The 21,329-nt window shown below is 42.7% G+C and overlaps 1 protein-coding gene across 1 annotated transcript in view; it reads left to right on the top strand.

Moving 5' to 3' along the window:
- Positions 1-15,655, top strand: part of erfl3 (Ets2 repressor factor like 3) — a 50,883-nt gene extending 35,228 nt beyond the window's left edge. The window contains exons 3-5 of the mRNA XM_059339481.1: positions 9,610-9,725; positions 9,902-11,037; positions 11,534-15,655. Of these exons, the coding sequence (XP_059195464.1) occupies positions 9,610-9,725; positions 9,902-11,037; positions 11,534-12,208 (1,927 nt within the window). The 3' untranslated portion in view covers positions 12,209-15,655. The remainder of the gene's footprint in view (positions 1-9,609; positions 9,726-9,901; positions 11,038-11,533) is intronic.
- Positions 15,656-21,329: the final 5,674 nt, after the last annotated feature.

The raw sequence follows: 21,329 nt of genomic DNA, 5'->3' as shown, positions 1-21,329 counted from the left end.
CTGCATAGTAATCAACATTTACCACATGCTAGTATTTAAATAGCACATATACCCCAGATGAATGGCAAAAACGTGATTGTCAAAGTGCACGTATAAATCCACTGCAGTTTGAATGGAGGAATGGAATTAAGGAAGAGGACAAATTCACTTTCAGAGAAGAAATATATTCATTCAAAATCACAGACTGGTGAAGGGTCGGGCTACGAGTGTTTCAAAGACCTTTATGAGTAAGCAACAGGCTTGTTCCCCCATGAAAACAGATCTGATGGGTGAGCTTTTAGTAATCTGTCAGACCTGGTCTCCCAGCCTGTGTGTGGTTGGCCCACACATGTATATAGTCCTTTGCCACATGGTTAATGGGCAAAAATAGGGGCTTTGATGGACGGACTGGCTACTTGCTCTCAGGATGTGTACTGTCCTCTTTTTGGAAAGGATTGAGCCTGACGTACTGTTGGAAAGGGGATGAAATTTCTCCTTTTCCAGATAATTCAGGAAGGCCAGGCAGTGCTTTTCTCAGGCTCCTCTCAGCAGGAGAGAACAACTGCTGACCTTGACTAGGGATATTGTCGAGTGGTGGAAAGGAAACTTTAAGGAACTCTAGCCTAAGCCTGGCTGTGTGGGAGGCAGACTTGGAAGACGTGCATACTTTTTTTTTCTAATAATTTGGGGCATTTTATGCCTTTTATTAGATGGTGAACAGTATAGAGATGAGAGGAAATTAGGGGAGTGAGAGACAACAACAAGCTGCAAGTCTCAAGCAATATACAGTCTGTGCCCCAACACACCTGCAGTGTGCCCTGAGTTGCCTCTCTCTGTGGTGGAGGTGGCTGAAGCAGTGGAAAGGCTCTGCAGTGGCGTGACGGTAGAGGTAAATGAGATTTGTCCGGATTGATGCAGCAGGAGCGATCTTTTTTTGGAATGTTGTGGTGAAGAGGGAGCTGAGTCTGAAGCTGATTTATCAGTCTATCTGTGTTTCTACCCTCACCTGTGGTCATGAACTCCTGAAGTGCCACTCTGTAAAAGACTTTATCATGAGGCCAAGTACACTACAATCTCCTTCCCAGTGGCATGTCCTATGTGGTTTCCATCTACCAAAGGGATGTGAATACATGTTGAGCTATCAGAGAGATTTTTTTTTTTTTACAATTGCAGATAAACCAGAACTAATGAAAATATTTAGTAAAAGATGTGATGACCATCACAGAAGGACACCCCTGAGGCTGCATTCATTGTAAACAAACATTCGGTCATCCAAATTAAGAATACTGTCTGTGACCCTGGCATTTTATTCCAGTTATATCAATGACCCGCTGGAAGCAATTCATTAAACCCACAGACCCCAATAGCTTTATCTCTCTGGCTCTGTTTCACCCAGACATTGCATTAGTCATGCCAGCCAAGGCACTTTTAGCACTCAACCAAGTCTATAATACGTGTTAATGTCGTAAGACTGACCCTGGCCACATACCTTTACAAGCTATTGACCTGGACAAGTTTAGCTACTATTATGCTCCAAGTAGAGTTACAACACTGACCCATTTGGCTGGTCACACCTTTACACCTCTTGGTTATATCCATGGATTACTGCTCAGTCAAACCCATTAGTGTGTCACAACACTGATTTATTGATACGGTTTTGGTCATGACCCTAGTTTCAAGTTCAAGTATAAATAACACATAAAAATAAGACATTTTAACACCATTAGTCAGGTTCTTTGATACAATTCGCCATCTCAAAATGACTTTATCATCTGATTTGGACCTCTGTCACTCACTTATTGTGAAGAATAACATTGGGGCATGTTTCAAACTTTGTATCCGATGGTTGGTTGACTTTTTCTCTGGCTAGATCTGCTTTGCTGACCTCCGAATTGAGTTTGCTAAGAATGAGGTAAATCAAATTGGACTGACATGTCAATAAAGCAAATTGCTTCAAGACCAACTAAATAGTTGAGGTATTGCAAGGGAAAATAAGTCCCATAAAATGGATCAAATCTGAGCGAAACAACAGATGCTTCTGATTTTGTTTGAGTTTTCACAATGAGACATTAGGTCACAATATTGTTTGATTATAGACAGAAGATGCATCTAATAAATCTTATGATTTAACTATAACACGATGACTTCTCAGCACATTGGAGTTTAGCACTGCAGACATCACATATGTCTGGGGGATATGTGATGTCTGGGGGATATGTGATGCTGTAGCTGTAGCCAGGAGAGCATCCCATTCACTGTGTTGTCTCAGGCTTGTTGTTTGCAGCTAAACAGAGCCAAGATTAGACTAAGCACTTTAAAGAAAGCCAACATCAGCCATTATGGATGGAAGTGCATTGAATTGCTTAAGGTGGGGAGGGGGCTTATGTGTGGTCATTTACACTGGTGAGATTAAGATAATGTGTGTTGCTGCTGATGGGATCCAATAGGGACAGAGGGAATTAACATGAACTACTAATGTGTGCATGTAACACACACATATACACATACACATTTAGAATCTGGATTTAGAATTCCTGAATTAGAGAGAGGAGAATATAGATGAGGATAATTGTGGTCAAGCTGTGTATTTATAGCAAGTCCATCCTCTAGAGCCGTAACAGATTTGGAGCTTAGGCTGCAGGAAGTGCGTATATATAGCGGGTCTTAGTGCCCTCTGATGGAGCGGCCTTAGACGCTGATTATCAGAAAGTTTTCTACACAGGAGTTTCCCCTCTGGCACTCTGTGTCCTCATCCAATCCAGCAGCCAGGTCGTCTCCCTCTGTGACTGTAAACTGAGCAGAGTCACTTCAGGCTTAGAAACGGGAAGGACAGTCAACAAAACATCACACACATGCACACACCTACGTCCATGTGGTCACCTGATTTGACACCAGAGCTGTCGTCAGTCCTCCACCGCAGCAGACACTGGAAATGAAGACGCACATCAATAGTAATGTGGCAAGGGGATTAATGGCACTAAAGATTAATGAAGTTATAAAGGAGGTACACCAAAGCACATGTGCATGGTAACAGTCCCCATATGGAGCAAACTGTTTGTGAACAGGCCACCTTGTGCCCTTCATATGGAGAAAACCTGGAGTCTGCTAATAATGGAGACCACAGTCGGCATGTGGCAATTAGCATACACACACATGCTTGCATACTTGAAAAGGCACGCCTGTTTTGAAGTGTTCTTTTTATCACTTAGCCTTTGTAATTATTATTTTTACCTCTATGATCTTATTCTTTCCTGTCTGCCAGGCACATGGTGGAAATTCCCTTAATCAGCACTGCTACATTGTGTGTGTGTGGATGTGTGTGGATGTGTGCGTATGTGTTCGCTTTCCGTTGAGGGGACACAGCCTCAGTCCATGCGTCATCTTGGTCTCCCGCTCCCACGGCCGCTGTGAAATTCCCACTCCTGTTGAGAGGATTACACTCCCACTGTGTGTGTGTGTTTATTTCCAAATGTGTGCATGAATGCGTGCACGTGGACATGCTTGATGTTTAAAGAGGTTAGATTATCATTTCATAGTCTAGTTTTTTGGTAATGAATGAATTTGCTGTTCTGCCTTGTTATAGTGAATCAAATGCATATAAAAACAAAGCAGTAGAATATTAAGGCCTTTGCTGTTGTGTGTATGGGGGACTTTGAGGTCATGGCTATCAGATATTTTTGGTGCAATGAGAAACACAATCTTTAACCATCAGCTGCATCTTCATCCCGGTAGGACGAAGAAGTAAACCTGTCCACTAATAAAAATGGTCAAGCCTCCCCCCCACCTCCTGATCCCCTGTGACGTTGCCTCGCTCTCATAAATGAGACCTGTACAAAGGAGAGTAGGGGAAATGAAGCCTGTTGCCAATCAGTCATTGCAGCATGCTGGCTTAATGAGTGCAATCATGCTAAGAGGTCCCAGCTCCTCGAGACCTCTAGGCCCCCGTCGTGCAGTCAGCAGCCCGCATTGGCTCCCAACACAGTGGTCAGAGGTCAGGGGGACTGCCATGCACAGCTGGCAAAGATTAACAACACAGCACATGTGCACATTCACATACACAAATGCACCATTGTACACCAATGCTTGCTTGCACACATTGGTAGTGTTTGCTTCATGTCCAGCCTTAATTTAACTGTGATTGGCCACCACAGCTGGAAATTTGCCACTACAGAAAACATGTAAATTAAATGTGTATGATGATGCAGTAAATTCAAAACACTTTACCATGAATGCTAAAACTCTATTTAAACATGCATCTAATATCCTATTTTTAGTGAGTTGGTGTTGCTGTGGATGAGTATCATGCCACTGTTCCAGCCTTCCAAGGAAAACCCTACAGTAGCCATTTTTAAACTGCTGCACTAAAACTGTCTCTGATGTGCATTTAGAAGTAACCCCAGTGACCACAACTACAAAACATCCTGCAGGAAATACTGCTGCATATGCACACAGTGTTACTCACCTATCTGGCTGAGCCTGTTTATAGGTCAGAAGGCCTCTCTCTACATCAGCGCATTGTGTGGAAACACCCAGGGCCAGAGAGAAAGTGCAGAGGGAGCACCCAGGGACAGTACCACTGTATGACTTTGTGTTCGACGTATGCTTGCGTGCATTGTCTTTCCATTGTCTCTAACAGCAGCATGTATGTGTTCAGCGTACATGAACGTTGTGTGTGTTTGTGTCATTGTCCCAGACTGAATGAGGCCTTTATTTTCTAGGAGGGCGGAATACACACACACACACACACACACACCAGAGTGTGCTCGAGTACATATTCGCACCCACAGAGCATGTGACCATTCTAATCAGACCCTGACCAGATCCCCCTGTTCACAGACAAAACACACACACATATATATATACTGTATACACCCACATCCCTGCACAAACACATTTCCTTTTTGAGACCAAAACACTCGTCAAACCTGGTTTCGACACAAAGCACTCTCACGTGTGCAACTCGTACACACACACCTGAGTGTGAGCAGCTGGTGTGTATGTGTGCATGTGTGTAGAGAAGGATCTGGCTGGGGTGTGTTTGTGTGTAATGGCCAGTGCTGACGAAAGAGGCAGAAAATAAACACGGGGCTCATGGGGAGTATTGTAATCCCAACTTCCTGTCACAGTCAGCGCCTATTTTCAGCCCAACAATGGGCAAGACAGAGACTGTCCACGCACACACTAGCGGGTTGGCTCGCTTCATTTTTAGTGTTGACATTTGTGTGTGCGTGTGGAGTGATACCAATATAGATTGGTGAGCCTATACAGATATCATATTATAGGGTGATACAAAACGTTGGCCATGGTGGACAGGTCATTTGTCCTTTACTAATACCTCTCTCTGAACTGAATGTACAGAGAGAACACATTCAGTATTTTCCATCTTTACCACAACTGCTGTGTATCGACTAAATACTTTTCGAATACTTAATGAACAATGTCTGCATCTAATGCTTTGTCAGGCCCGGATATTTCCCGTGGGTTGGGCAACAAATGTAATTGGTCAGACAGTTATAAAGGTTGTACACAAACCCATACAATAATTTAGCCAAATTTAATTGAATGACAGTCTGTCTGCTTGTTTTATGGTGCCTGGTTGGACCGGTTTTTGAGCAACCTTGCCACATTTCAAAATCTTAGCAATTACTTGATGAATACATGTTACTGTATCTAATGGAAATGATGGAGAGAGCTATGAGCAACTTATTAAAATCAAGTTGTAATAACCAGTGCTCAACACTTGCATTTAAAGTTGCCAGACCAACCAGGCATCAGCTCTTGGTTGCAGAAACTGAAAATATGGCTGCCATTTCAGCTTATATTTTGAGTAATTAAGATACTATGTTGTTGTACATCAACTGACATTAAAGAATTAAAGCTTTATCACAGTAACCAAAAATAATTGTTTGAAGTTTGTGTTTTATCTCACTTTAAATGAATTGAATAGTAAGTGTTATCAGCCCACCCTTAATTCCTGGTATACAAAATACCAGTACGGTTCTGGCTTTAACAGGATATTTAAATCACCTGTGCAACAAAGAAAAAATATATAGATTTATTTTGGGATGTAAATTTTGCTCTTTACTTTCCCTATTTTGTATGTCTTAAAAAGTGGTTGCCAATTAATTATGTTTTAGTAATAACTTCCTAATTTATACAACAGTCGGGTTGTGTTAAAGGCTGCTGTGTTTCAGCACTTTAGTTTGTTTGTTCAATGAGCAAATGGAAGTGAAATCTGTTTATACTGTTTAAATGGTTTCAAACCTGTTTAAAGTGCTGTTCTGAAAAGTCCATGTTCATTCATTGCCATTGAGTTCCTGCACTCCCATATGTGTGTCTCTCTGCTTTGATCATAATGTTTTGGACCACAGCAGGTCTGTGTAATCGCAGCCTTAATCCCTGGCCTAGAATCACACACAGTAACAACTGAGCTGATAGAAAGCCTCCCCTCTGTTCCCCTGAAGGCTTTGCCTAAATCCATACTTGCATTGATTGTTCAATCTACTCTTTTGGTTAAACAGGAAGCGGGATAAAGCTGCATCTCCTGGATGATATGTTCTGTGGGTGTGTGGGGGCACACATGCACCCATGTGTTTGACTGTGTCTGAATGAGGTGGCAGTTACAGAGTCAGGATATGGGAGAGGTGTGTGTGTGTGATGGTGGGTGGGTGTGTGTGTATGTGTGTGTAAGGCGAGTGCGGTGGGCAGCTAAACACAGGCACTCAAAGAATCTCTTTCTTCTCTTTTGAAGTGAGTTCAAATGCTCTTCAAAGACTGTCTGCCTGTATGACGGCGCAGGAGGAGGGGGCATGAAGAAAGAATGGGTGACCATGTGCTCTAAACACAGCTTCAGTTGCCGTGGCTAGGATTACGCAAAGTTGTCGTCTGCTTCCAACTATGCATCTCAGCATTCTTTGTATTAGCTGCATGTGTGTGTGCAGCCAAGCGTATACAAGATTTTAGTTGGCTACACTCCCTACTATTCCACTGCCATGAGCCAGGGTCAGACAGATGTGTCAGCACAGTGATATTATTGGCCTTTGGGATGCATCCATATTCATGCCAATTATACACTCGGGTCTAAAATGATTGCAGTCTAGTAAAACAGCTTACTGTAAATCCTACCGTCATGAAGGTTATAATGTTACGTTTTTGTTTTAGAGAGGGATGGTTAAATGTTATTGACATTTAGGAAGCTGTAGCCTGTGGTGCTGATGAATAAAAAAAGGGAGAGGTCGAAAGTTTAAATGTTAAACTTTACGACGGAGAAGATCGCCTGCAGGCTCTGCAGTGATTGACAACAAAGTGATGCACTGCTGGGAAAGGAAGTTTAGACTTTACCTCGTGCGGTTAAGGAGAAGATCCTGTGCTGCTTTGCACCAAGTCAGCTAAATTGTAGAAAAACGTTGCAGATTGCTCGTTTAGACAGTGGTGGCCAACTAGCTTGCTACTCACAAGCGATGAGCCTAGCAAGTTCTTCGCTGCTTGTGTTGTTTTATTTAGCTTTACATTTTTGACGTGTTTCAGTAAGGGCTGTAACTAATGATTATTTTCATTATCAATTAATCTGCAGAAAATTAGGGGTTGCAATGAGGTTCTGTGATGCAAAAATGTAATCATTTTTAGATACTTTGGATTTTATTCTTGCAAGCCGTATGTTATGCGTATATAAGGCCCATATGTGGGCCCGACTGTAGCACAGCTTGTTGACTTTTCTATCATCAGCTAATTCGATCACAGTCCTGTTGTGGTTTTAATTCTGCTTGACTTCCTGCCAGTCTCTGTCCGTCCCCTCGCTCCCAACTGCTTCTCTCCCCTCCTTCCAGGCTCTTGTGAGTGTCTCCCCTAGAGCAGAAATTACATGCTGCTTTGTGCCTGGCGTAAACAATGTTTTCAACAGTGCAGGCCTGTCCTGTCTCTCTCTGTCTCTGTCTCTCTCTCACTCACCCTCTCCCATCGCCTCAGGGGACGAGTGAAGAGCGAAGGGAGAGAGTTGGGATAAAAGGGGGGGAGGCGGATTGATGAGAGAAAGAGAGAGAGAGAGGTATCAGTCGGATGAAGAGAGAAGAGGAGGAGGGTTGAAGAGAACAAGTGAAAAAGAGCAACAGTCTGTTCCCAGAGCAAATATGGCCCAACCAGTCTGTGTAATAAGCATAATAAGAGGGGGTGAAGGGTGACACCTCCCCACCACCAAACAGACACACACACACACACACACACACGCACACACACACAGCACACACCCCACACGCACACAGAGCCGTCTGGATAACTACCATTCAGTATAATGATAGTCAATGGGCTCTGATTATCTCTGCATTACCTACATACCCTGAAGCCCCTATCTTTGTCAGCACACTTCACTTAACTTGTGCCAGCAGACAGACATGCTGCAGGAAGAGAAAGCAGAGTCTGGTGCTATAAAAGCAGCTAGGTATGCAGACATGATGAGCAAATGTGCAGTCTGGTTAAATCTTGTGTTCAATAGCCAGGGGCAGCGTTGGAAAGAATAGGTGGTCGTTTTGGTGAGCATACCACACGAGCTTGTTGTCTCCCTCACGGACAAAAACACAGTCTTTGTTCCTTGCTTGCTCTTTATCTCTTCCTCTTTCCTTCGCTCTGTCTCCCTCCGTGTGTGAGGGTTGGCAGCCAGGGATCTAGAGGTTACATAAAGTGGATGTGGATCTGGGGAAGAAAGCAGAGAGATGTTACATAAAGAGCCGTAGCTGGACAAAGGTTAATAAAAATGGAGCCTTGTACTGTAGGCAGGAGTCATGGGAGAGAGAAAGCATGAAAAAAAACAGAGAATGGCCATTACATAAACAGATAAAGATGGGGTGAATTATTGGTGGCTTTGCTTAGCTGTTACATAAAGAGATGGGTTCATCTAGCAAAATGAATGACAGAAACTGTTGTTGTATATGTGACTGTCAGACAAAATCTGAGCTTAAAAGACACTAAAATACACTTTTTTTCTAATTCCTGACCTTATTTTAGACAGATATTAATGACAGTAGCACACATACAAAATCCATGCAAATAACATGAGTCACACACACACAAGTCAAAAATGCACACAACTGTTCACACACCGTTGTGGCCTTACGACCCATTTACAATCCACATTTGGCTTTATACATTAATTGTTTGTTTATCCCTCAACACAACATCACTGCTGCTCCACAGCTCCATCCATCCATCCGCCGCTTCTTATCTGTTTTCTCTCTTTTTCTCCCCCTCTCTCCTCCCTTCTCCCTTTACTGGGTCTGCTTTGTGCAAATGTCATACAACACTCTGTAATATCTATCATTAGTAGGGAGGGGGGGTGACATGAAAGACTCATGCTTATTAAAGTGTGTGCTTGAGTGTGCAGGCGCATCTGTCATAGTCTCATTGACTTTAGGAACAGAATGATATTTTAAAATGAGGTGTACATTTTAAATTAAATGTTTCGGTGTTGTTAATAAGCTGGGGAGTGATATTTATAATACCTGGTGGTAGACATCAAAATAATTGCATAACATCATTGCAGATATTTAACCCTGATGTGTGTCTTTATATTTGTCTGATGTATGAGCAGTGTCTTTTCTTAATATTTTATTCATCATGTTTGTTGTTTCTCTCTTTCAGATACTACTACAACAAGAGGATCCTCCATAAGACCAAAGGCAAGAGGTTCACCTATAAGTTCAACTTCAATAAACTGGTTTTGGTCAACTACCCGTTTATTGACATGGGCTCCACTGGTAAGCCTAGGCAGTCTTATCTATATGTGTGTGCATGCCTGTGCATGTTGAGATATCTCCTAATCCCACAATAGGATAGCATGATTACATAGGATTACACAGGAGAACATTATATATTATTTCTCAGTATTCTCTATTTTTTTTCTCTTCCTCCCTCCCTCCCTTGCTGTCTCCAGGAAGCAGTGTCCCTCAGAGCGCCCCTCCTGTCCCCACCGGAGCAGGGACCCACTTCCGCTTTCCTCCCTCAACGCCCTCCGAAGTCCTCTCCCCGAACGAGGACCTGCGCAGCCCCGGTGGCATGTTCAGTTCTGTGGCCCGAAGAATGGCACGAGGCTCCGTCAGCGATTGCAGCGACGGCACCTCAGTCAATTCTGAGATTGAGGATGGCAACACGGGAGCAGGGGAGGAGAGGGGAGAGAGGGGTGTGAGTGGAGGAGGAGGGCCTGGTGGTGGAGGAGGTTACCGGAGTATCATCCATCCTCGTCTGTCTCATGAAACCCTGTTCCGCATGTACGGAGGACCAGGTAACCCTGCAGGGCACCCAGGCTCCCGCGGCCACACAGGGCACCGGATCCACCCAGATTCCCTGTCGCCCTTCCCCGTGTCCCCTCTGCCAGGGCCTGGAGGAGCTGGCCTCCTGGCCCCTCCTCTGTCCCCAGCGCTCTCCATGACCCCGACATCTCACCTCCCCTACACCCCCTCACCCACCCTGTCACCCATGTTAGGCTCCCACTTCTCCTTCAACCCAGAGGACATGAAGCGCTACCTGCAGGCCCACACCCAGTCGGTGTACAACTACGGCCTCAGCCCGAGAGCCTTTCTGCAGTACCCAAACATCGTCATCCCTCAGCCCCACCGGCCCGCCGCAGACAAGGCTGGAGAGAGAGGAGCGGCCGAGAGAGCAGAAAGAGCAGCGACGGCAGGAGGAGAGAGGGGAGGAGAACGGCACCACCATCCACCTCTAGCTCACTCTGCCCACCACCACCCGCATCCACCTCATTCTGCCCACCCTCACACTCATTCTCACCCCATGCATCACCCACTCCACCTGGGTGAGGAGCCTCCACACCTGTCCCCCTTCAAGTTCAAGCTGCAGCCACCACCGCTGGGCCGGAAGCACAGGGATAGTCAGAGCCAGAGTAAACCCAGGCAGAGCTCACTGTCCTCAGGATCTGGCTCCATGTCGTCTACCTCTGGCCTGGGATCCTCGCTGTCGTTCGGCAGTGACCTCAGCTCAGCCAGCGGCTCAGGCCTCATCTCTGCCTCCTCCTCAACACAGTCCCTAAACAGCGCAGGACTTCCCAAGATAAAGGTGAGATTCAAAGACCCAAATATCCTTCATTATGATTCACGCAGCAAAGTTACTCAAGGAAAATGTGACATCAATCACCACAAGAACTTAAAAAGGCCACATGTATATTTAATATTGGAAAATGCTTAATTTATGTTTTCAAGGTTAGGAATATATTTAAATTTGAATTCATTCCTTTTAAAATGCATGATTTTTTTAAACATTATCTGGTGTTTTCAAATGCACAATCACTTATTTACACCAGTAGACCATCGCAATTGTATTTCTTTTAACAACTGAGATGATTAATGCTTTGAGTCTGGAAAATGTTGTTTTATGTACCTTAAAATGCACAAAAAGTATTTGAATGTTACTCCATAAAATCTATACAAACCCTGTTTCTTAAAACATTGCTGGACTTAAATGTTGTACTAATCATTTGTCAATGAGTTTCTCAGTTTTTTGTTTTCCTGTCGTGTTCATCTTTGTCTCTGTTTTCCATTTGAATTTCGTCCAGGTGGAGCCCATCTCTGATATTGAGTCAGAGGAAGAGGTGGAGGTGACCGACATTAGTGATGAGGACCCAGATGAAAGAGATGAGGAGTTTGAACTCTTCTCCCCTCGCCACTCCAGAGCCCCTGACCACCACCATCACCACATTGCTAACGGCTTGGCCGCGACCCAACATCAACACCATCCTGATGAGGACCTGGACGAGGACGTCTTCAAAGCCCCTGCTCCGCCTCCACCTGGCCTGATGCCCTTCTTTACCTCGCAGCACACACACTCCAATGTGCATCGCATGCTGCCCACCCTGAAGAGTGAACCCATCGAACCAGGTGACAGTAACACCCCCCCACCTCAGACCGGCTCAGTGGGAGCTCCCCACACGAAGTGCATCCCCCTCAAGCTGCGCTTCAAGAGGCGCTGGAGCGAAGACCAGCGCATGGAGGCCTCACAGGAGGAGTCGGACGACAAGAAAGTACGACCAGAGGAAGAGAGGGAAAGAGAGAGGCAAAGTAACGGACGGATGGAGATGGAGGAGGATGGGACAGGCAGTGGAGAAGGGGACAGTCCTCCCCCGTTGGCGTACGAGGGCTCTTTGGCCACACCGTTGGCCTCACATCGGAGGGTTAGCGCTGAGCTGCACCGTGCCACTGCACAGCTGTCTCTGGAGAACAAAGACTGCTGATGAGAGACACAGCCCAAACACTACTGCTCCGGTAGCACTGGAGGTTGCTCTGGAGTGTGTAAATGGTTCCTCTGTAATCCCTCTCCCACACTGACAAACTAGATTCCTGAAACCTCCTGTGAACTGAGAGCACAGTCCAGCATACATGCATAGAAAACAAACACCTCAAAGACAGCCTAATTCTTGTCAGACCTCCCCCCACCACCAACAATTCTCTGTCTGGATCATGGCTCTTCTGGGACACATCCTTTGGGAGGTGGGACTCACTCTGATTCAGCCATCCCAGGCAGCAAAGTGTCTGTAACGGGGCTGAAATCAGAGGGAGGCTCCCTCATGAAACTTGGCTCCAAGTTCACCTCCCACCTGGCCAGTGAAGCTCCAGATGCCCTGCCCCAGTAGCACAGCTCCCGCCTTCAAGCTCCATCAATAGGATCAGCAGCCAGTCAGCACTTTCCTCAGGGGACACACACTCCCTTAAAGCCCAGCAAACACACCTAGGATGAGGATGTGCACACTCTCCCCTCTGCTACTTTTCCTACAAGCTGACGGGACTTTGATAAGTGCCTGTATCTAAAAACCCCACAGCCCTGGCATGACGTGGAAGAGAGCAAAGAAGGGAGAGGACTGCTACGAGTAATCAATCTTGAACTCGTGAAAGCCTTGTAAAGTTTGGCAGATACTGAAAAATCATTGGGGGAAAAGGAAAGTGTCTCTGAGACTGAATAGTGGGGCTGTTGGGTGTTGTTTAACTGACTCTTAAACCTGGCCCACTCCACTCAGGGAAGCCTATTGCTGTATGTTTATTGGATTCATGCACACAAACACACACACACACACACACGCAAAAACAAAAAAACAACCAACAGTGAAAGGGACTCACTGTCTCAGACTCACTGCAACACAAGACTTTACATGCATTCACACATGCAGACTTTGACTCTGGCACACTGTTCTCTCAGAGCTTTTGACTTTTGTATAACCTTCCTTCTGTCTCTCTCCTGTCCTGCCCCTCTTTCGCTTGCGGACCACCTGTTGAAAGATCATGACTCCACTCACAGAAATCATTTCAACCCAAGGGAGATGTGAGGAGAGGAAAAGAGAAGAATGAAGAAGTACTTCAGCATAGAGCAAGGACTGCTGAGGGGGACCACGAGGGGAAGGCAGCAGGGGAAGGAAGGGTTTGAGGGGTTCCAGTAACTATTAACTAGCCTTCTCACCTCACCTAACACGGCTTGTACACTGAAAATAGTTCCTCTCGAGTCCCAGCAGCACAGAATCCTAGTTCACCAGCTACAGCTCCTCTAACAATCATAGATAGTGTTAAACTAAACCAGCAAAAACACACGTGCACGACACTGCCTTTAGCTCTTAAACATGCTCCCTGCCTCTCTCTTTGAGTCTGGACTTCCAGCTCTGTAGTGGCGTCATCCTCAGGTCCTGAGAGTGTGTGAGACTTCCAGGCCTGTTAACTACATGAGTGTGAGAGCCTGAGAGAGCAGGGGGAACATCTTAGACCTCACACACACACACACACACACACACACACACACACACTGCCTCTTTATGCCTTGTTTTTATAGCATGTACAAAAGTGCAAACTGAGCTCTGATAACACACATACAGACTATATCTTTATATATTCTAGATGAAATTATTAAGAACGTGAGATTTTAAAAAGAACAATAGCATTTTAATGATATGATTGATTCAGGATTTTTTGTAAGTGGATTATTTTGAGTGGTCATGCCACTCACTAGGTAACACGGTATGGAGGGTGGGGTGGGGGTCCGGGTTTTTCTTGTACATTTGTTTCATAGTCAAACAAGCCAGAGAAAAACAGCACAGGCCAGTCTACCAGAACAAGACCAGCAACAAGAAGAGGAAAAATACAGGACTCGAACAGACTGCTAATGATTCAGATGTGTGGTTCACTCTGCTGTTCACTTCATTTGCAGTAGCTTGCCCTTTTAGCACGCAGCACTCTGCTCTTTCCTGTCTTTACAGTCTCGCTCAGCTCAGTGGGGTTCTCCCCGGCCCGAGCTGTCCACCACCTCTCCAGGCTCTGTGTGTGTGTGTGCGTGTGTGGGTGGGTGAGTGTGTGCGTGCACAGTTAGCTCATGGATTAAAAAGGAGTCTTTTCTCTTAGGCTTGTTCACATAATGCTCCAAAGTTCACAGCAGCTCTGGATTGGGGTGACAGAGAGTGGGTTATGGGGTTAATCATTACCATAAGTCGGACATGTGAGGCCCTGTCCTAAAAGGCCCTCTACTCAAACTATGCACATTCACACATACACAACCTGTGATTATGTTTTCACATCCTGGAGCTTTTTATCACTGCAGCCAGGACATCCAGGCGTCTGATTGGTCAACTGAGCCATGTTGACCAGCAGCTTGTCCCTGCCTGACCAGCAACAAGACGGATCTATAGCAGCGAACTGTGAGATAGATGGCCTCCAGGCGGTCTGTGTAGCTGAGTTGATTGAATTTCCTCATCAGACCCCTGTGGTCTGGACTGGAGCATGTCACAACACATACACACGCGCACACACACACACACACACCTTCGCCCCCTTCAAGTCCTGTGTCTGTATTTTAACTGACAGCTGCCTTATTACTACTTTTCATATCTCAGCAACAGATGAGGCATCAGTCTTACCTGCTCTGCACTCTTTCTCTCTCTTTCGGTTTCATTTTTCCTCGCTCTGTTTCAGGCGTTGTCTGACTTCCTGCAAACTGCGGCGTGATCTGACTCAGTCATGATATTGCAGGGTAAAAAGATTGATTGTAACGCAGGCTCCCTCGCATCCTGTTTCAGGCCTCTACAGTCAGAGAACGGTAGACAAAACAGCACAAAGATTACATTTCTCTATCAAAAGAATAAAGGTTTCTCAGTTTATTTTTCTGATGTCAATATTGCTATTGATTATTGTTGTTGTTATTATTGTTTTCATTGGGTTATTTACCTTTCCACCTGGCATTATTATTATTCCATGGCTGTTAGCTGTTGCTTTTTATGTTGTGTTACATCACTTTGGATGATGTGGAATCCCCCCAAACTCCATTCCCTGTTTCAAGCCCCCACAAGCAGAGACCCTTTTCTTGTCTTTAGTTTTTACAAATGTAATATAACTAAAATGTGTAATATTAATTTTGATGCTGACCGAGAAATAACATTGGGGACTGAGAGGAAAAGGCAGCGGCGGAGGATTTTATTTAGGGGCAGATGGGGGAGTGATTTTATCTTTTTTTGTCATGTATTGTAATTTTTATTTTATAATGTTACCTTTTTCTCTTTTTGCTTCTGTATATTTTTTCATTTTTTTTCGGGGCAAGGGGGTTGTATCATTTTAAAAGAAGAAAAAAGATGTGTATTGTTTGACTGTGTATCTTCTCCCTCTTTCAGTCTCTTCTTTCACCTCGTCTCCCCCCGAGCAGTTACATAACACTCAGATGGAGAGATGAGAGTTAATACCATGATGTAACATTGAATTTCTCCTCTTCTTTCGTGTTTTTTTTTTCCAAACTTGTAATTAAGCTGTAATCAGGGTTAATTAAAACCGGTTGAAACCCAATATGAATATCACTGTGTTTGTTTATGTCTGCTCTTTCTTCATGCATCCAAATGTATTAATGACACATAATCAGACACTGGAATTCTATTTGTAAACAAAAAGATTAACCTCCTAACTTTTTTGTCTCACAGCAAGCCTACAGTCATATGAGGCCTTCTAGTATTTATATACTTTATAATAACAAATACATTTTAACAGTAGTCTACATAACTGAGCTTAGTGAAAGGAAACATTTTATTTTGTTTTCCACAACGGTAACTAACTTGATTTTCCGTTGGTTGACTGGCAACGGCTACAGTCCAGAAATAACCTTAAAACGATAAATTGATGCTTTTTACACTTACAGACTAAAACTATATATAATGTGTTATTAAGTGAGCTTAGAGATGCTACTGGGATGGTTTTTATAACTTTTGACCGAGCTAGCTGTTTCCTATTTCCACTTTTTATGCTACACTAAGCTAAGCAGCTGTTAGCTTTAATGCTAGTTAGCTTGCTCTCCATTGACTTTGTATTGAACTAAGGTAATTCCGTCTGTTGACAAGCAGGAGAAAAATGCCTTAAAGCTGCTGTGTGGTGAAACGCACTACCAACAGGTTAAAAAAAACTACTTTAACTAACTTTTTATAATCTGACGAACCGAAAAACTGAACTAAAAGAGGGAAACAGACAATACTTAATAAGTGACGATGGGGAAAAGTGCGACCCAAAAACTTTTTGTCCATGCGACATATCATTTTTGGCTACCTTGATTTCTGAAGGTTAAGATAAAGCATTTTAGCCATATCTTCACCCTGTTAAAATAATCGCCAAACTCATTTTTTCAAGTTTTGCAGTAAAAAGCAAAACACTTCACCAAAAGTGTAACATATGACATTTATTGATCATTTCACTCAAAAGGGTTGTAACAAAGGATGGCTATTGGCATAGTAATAACACTGTGTGTAAATTATGTAACTTAAGAGAAATAAATGACTTAGACAATTTTTTGAACATGCCTTTGCGACTTAAGCAATATATGGTAAGACTTTATTTTGAAGGTGTCTACGTAAGAGTCACACAAGCCTGTCAGAAACATGACATGACAAGTATCATGAGCATTAATGTTACTTCAAAGTGTCATTCATGACACATCCCATGTCATGTTTATGACACTCTCATGTCACTCTTATGTAGACACCTTAGAGTAAAGTGTTACCAATATTAATGTCAACACTGATAACCTAAACTGATAACTAAACAATGTCCATCTAGCTCTTTGCTGGGTTCTTATCTGATGCCTATGAATGTGGCAAATTGTCAAATAAGTGATTATCTTAAAGGGGTAAAATCACATGATCTGATCAACTGAGGATGTAGGTGATTTTACCATAGGTGGCCGGCGTCATGAGGAGATGATTTAGGCAAAAAAAACAATTTTGACAAAAAATGTATTTTAACAGTGTGACGATAGCTCACTAACAGTAAAACTTGCCCTCTCTGATAGACAGAGTGCTAAAATAGTCGTTTAACATGCTTAAATCTAATGTTTTTAGCTAGACACAGGCAAGTGAATATCACTTTTCTCTTTTGAGTAAGCTATTTTCCCAAAGTGTCTACTAACTATTTCTGAAAATACAGTGTTTTACTATCGATTTATCTTTTGCACATATGCCTATATTTTTCAGATTAAAAGACAGGGGTTTTTTTTCGTCTCCTAGGGGGCAAGTTCAGGCAAGCTGGTTTGCTCACATAAAAACAGATATACCAGTGCATGTGTGTCTTTTATCATGAACTACATTTTGTTAGTGATTGTAAGGGCTATTTTTGCTGTTTCAATAGTTTCAATAGCAAAAATCAACAAAATAATAAACAATAAACAAAAACATACAACTAAAAAGGTCTTATTAAGAGGATATTGAGCTGGAGAACATAGAAACTTGGGAATATAGAGACACCCCCTAAATAGACACATTAAAAATGTAAAAACATTAGAAATTATAATAATGTTAAAAAATAAAAGAGCAATAGACATTCAAATCTATTTACATTGTAAAATCAGCTTTATAAGAAAGACCCGTGTTTCAATCACTCAGATCCATCATTTTTAATTGTAAAAGAGCCAGAGCACGTGTTTTTTTATCTTGGCCTTCACGATCCCTGATGGCTGAATGGAGGAAGTACACAAACACACTCATGGCTGCTGTAATGCAGAGGCCTCTGAGGTTATACGTTTAGCAGTGATAAAGAAAAGCACTTTGTCTGCTGTGCTGCTGCCCACTCACCCACATAATGCTCACATAAGGCTCACCCATATACCTTTTAATGTGACGTCAGTACTAGCTCCCTTGTCTTGAGCGCACTTACAGGCACATTTTGTATGTAAGAAGAGGAGGAGGAGGTGGAGGAGGAGGAGGACGAGCTGCTGGAGCAAAGAGTTGCTGGCCTTGAATTGCACTTCTAGATTTTTAATGTCATGGGATGTTTAGATTTGGAAGAAAAAATACTATCCATAGCAATATTTCTATAGTATCTATTTATAATATCTCTACAGTCTATAGCCATAGAAACACCACAAAGCGCAGCCTCAACTTATATATACACAGGTATACAGAGACATCCATAAACAAACAAAGCAAAAGGTTTCACTTCCTTCACAATTATCTCATGAGCTCACTGTAGCTTTCAGGTCTTTTTCATATCTACCACCCAAAATCTTTTCAGATGGAGGCCCCTGAAGTAAAATCATAACATATGGGAGCTCCTGTATCATTTTAGGGATAAAAAACACTGCTGAAAGTTAATATAAAAAATAATTATTTAATTATTAATAAGTACTAAAATACATTTTTCAATAATACTTCAAACAAATAACAGTTGTGTGTTTAAAAAAATGTTTTAAGTAGACAATGGAATGTATTTCACTCTATATGATCATGACAATTGAAAATTATATATATAATTACCATTTAAGGTTGTTTTTGTCCCTGGGAAGTCTTGTAACCAGGTCCAAAAAAGACAGAACGTACATATAACACAAGTTTAAAACTTAATTAAGAGTTTATAAGAAACTTTTTTTAACCTCAACAATTTTTTCCAGTGCTGAGTCTTTCAAATAGACAGTATTTCCTCACTCAGGAGTGGTGGAGGGATGGTAACTGAAAGAGAGAGAATTTTTTGCCTGAAAGACTGTAACTCACACCAGCTTAGGATCACTTTACGGCCTGTACGGAGAGGAGGAACAATTATAGAAATTATTAACTTTTTCAGCATTTATGTGGGCATATGTATACTATCAAGACAGACAAATCTTAAACTATCCTTTAAAGCAGTGGTTACCAACCTGGTGGTCGGGACCCCAAGAAAGGGTCGAAGGGTCACAGGATGATTGATGGGACAGGAGAGAAGAAAAATATTGTTCTGCTGCTCGCAGATTTTGATTCTTTACGACTTCTCTCTAATCTTTGTTTATTTTCTTTGAAATATTGTTTAAGTTTAAGCTCTTCGGGCCTCTAACAGTTATTCATGTGAAATAATATGATGGTTTAGAGGAGAAAATAGCTCAACTTCTCACAAGTCACGGTGTGAAGAGGGGTCAGAAGCAGAGTCTGCTTCGTTTTAGGAGGTTAGTTGTAAAAAATGTTTGGAACCAGTGCTCGAAATGATTCACCGACAGAGAAGCTTCTGTGCTCCCAATATGTCAGTGTAACGCATGATTCAGGTAACCTGGTTTTACCTTCACTGACCTTGGTGAGGGTCACTGTACCCGTGTGTGTGTGTGTAGAGATTCCTGGCCCCCATCTGTTGACACACCAGTCATCCAGGTGCTCCATTCACAGCAGAGGAGAGAGAGAGAGAAAGAGAGAGAGACCACAGGAACCACTGAGCTCTCTCACCTGTGCCACATCTCTCTCCGGTCGCTTCCTCTGAGCGCCTGCTTTCGCGGAAACCTGCGCACAGCCGTCTCTGTGCTCCACATATAACCACAACCTATGCATTATGCACACGCTGCACAGCAATGAGCCTTTTGTGAATGCACACACACATGAACACACGGCAGTCGCATCCTCTGTGAGAGTTACGGTACAGTGACACACTGAGGCATGCTAGTAAGTTCACCACATCCTCCACCATACAGAGAAAAGCTGCACCGCACCGGAGTGAGGCACTTTCACAGTGACGGCACTTTGTCACATCGAGCAGAGACGAGTATGTGCTCACATTGATGTGGTTTGTTTGAAACTCTTATACTTGTATTTCCTTTTTCTCCTTCCTTCCCGCCAATCTTTCTGTTCGACCTATTTGACCCCAAAAGAGACATCATAATAACTTTTCTTACACATAGCGGGCTGAAATGTCAGCGACTTGTCTGATGTGTAAAGATTAAATAAGACTATATAAAATATAACTAACTTGGCACTGTTGTACACCATGGAAACAAAAATGGTTTACTTTTCTCCCTCTGCTTAGTCATTTCAAATTGAATGTCTCCCCCTGTTGTTGGAATACTGCATTGCATATTATACAGCTTTCAGTTGATTTGAAGTTCTGTATTAGTGCCATTTACTGTGGCCCTTTTTCTTCCTTTACTCAGATGCCGATGAGATAATTACATGTTACTGAAATCAAAATCTAGTGCTTTAAGACACTTTTTGGTTAATAAACAACAAGTCAGGGACTATTAATAACTTAATCTTATTTAACTAAAACATAATCATACACTAATCAAATCAGTGTTTCACAAAGTAAGGTGTGGTGCCTATTGATGGGCAAAGGTGACCACAAGATTTGTTCACCGCATAAAGATATCATTATTTTCAAACACCTCATAAGAGAAGAAATAAGATATACACATTAAAATTGCTATATTGAAAGGCGGTTAAATGTGGAGTTAAAAAAGACTCATTTTGGTTCGGATCCGAAACAAAGTAATACCAGGTTATGCACAAGTTGCTACAAATAAATTAATTAAAAAGAACTTCATATAATTTGCCATTTCAGAACACTTCTTGTAAAAGTAAACTAACAAAGACATATTTATTCCCATTGCAATACATGCAGTACATTTTTAATCTTCATATCTTTTATCTGGCTGTCTTGTTTCTTATCGTAGTTTTATTCTCTTTATGTCTTGTTTGTATCGCTGCTGGTCACTGAAAGTTCCCAAACGAACTTTGCTTGTAGTGTCTATAGTGACAAAACCGTGTCTTTTGTATTTAAACAACAATTAAACTCATTACTTTTATTGCAGTTTTGCACACCTATCCTATTATGGAGTTTTTGTTTTACAGTAATTTAGTTTCTTTCATGAGTTTTTTAGTTATGTTTTTTAAAATCTTGATTAAGAGTAATATTTCACAATGGTATCCTTATATATTGCTCATGTACGGTTTGAAACTATATTACACACTGATGTGGGGTTATGGGGGGCAGACTGGGGCGGGACAAATAGGTGCTCTGGTTTTGAAAAGCTTCGTAACCACTCATTCTTCATCTTGTCTCTAATACAGGCAGGAATCTATGTGTCCAAGGACGCCTGTCCATGAGAGGCCTGTCTTCAGCTCCGGG

This window comes from Centropristis striata, chromosome 8 (genome assembly GCF_030273125.1).
Source record: "Centropristis striata isolate RG_2023a ecotype Rhode Island chromosome 8, C.striata_1.0, whole genome shotgun sequence".
NCBI classification, from domain to species: domain Eukaryota; kingdom Metazoa; phylum Chordata; class Actinopteri; order Perciformes; family Serranidae; genus Centropristis; species Centropristis striata.
The sequence above is the reverse complement of the archived record's forward strand: the minus strand, read 5'-3'. Positions and strand labels throughout refer to the sequence as shown.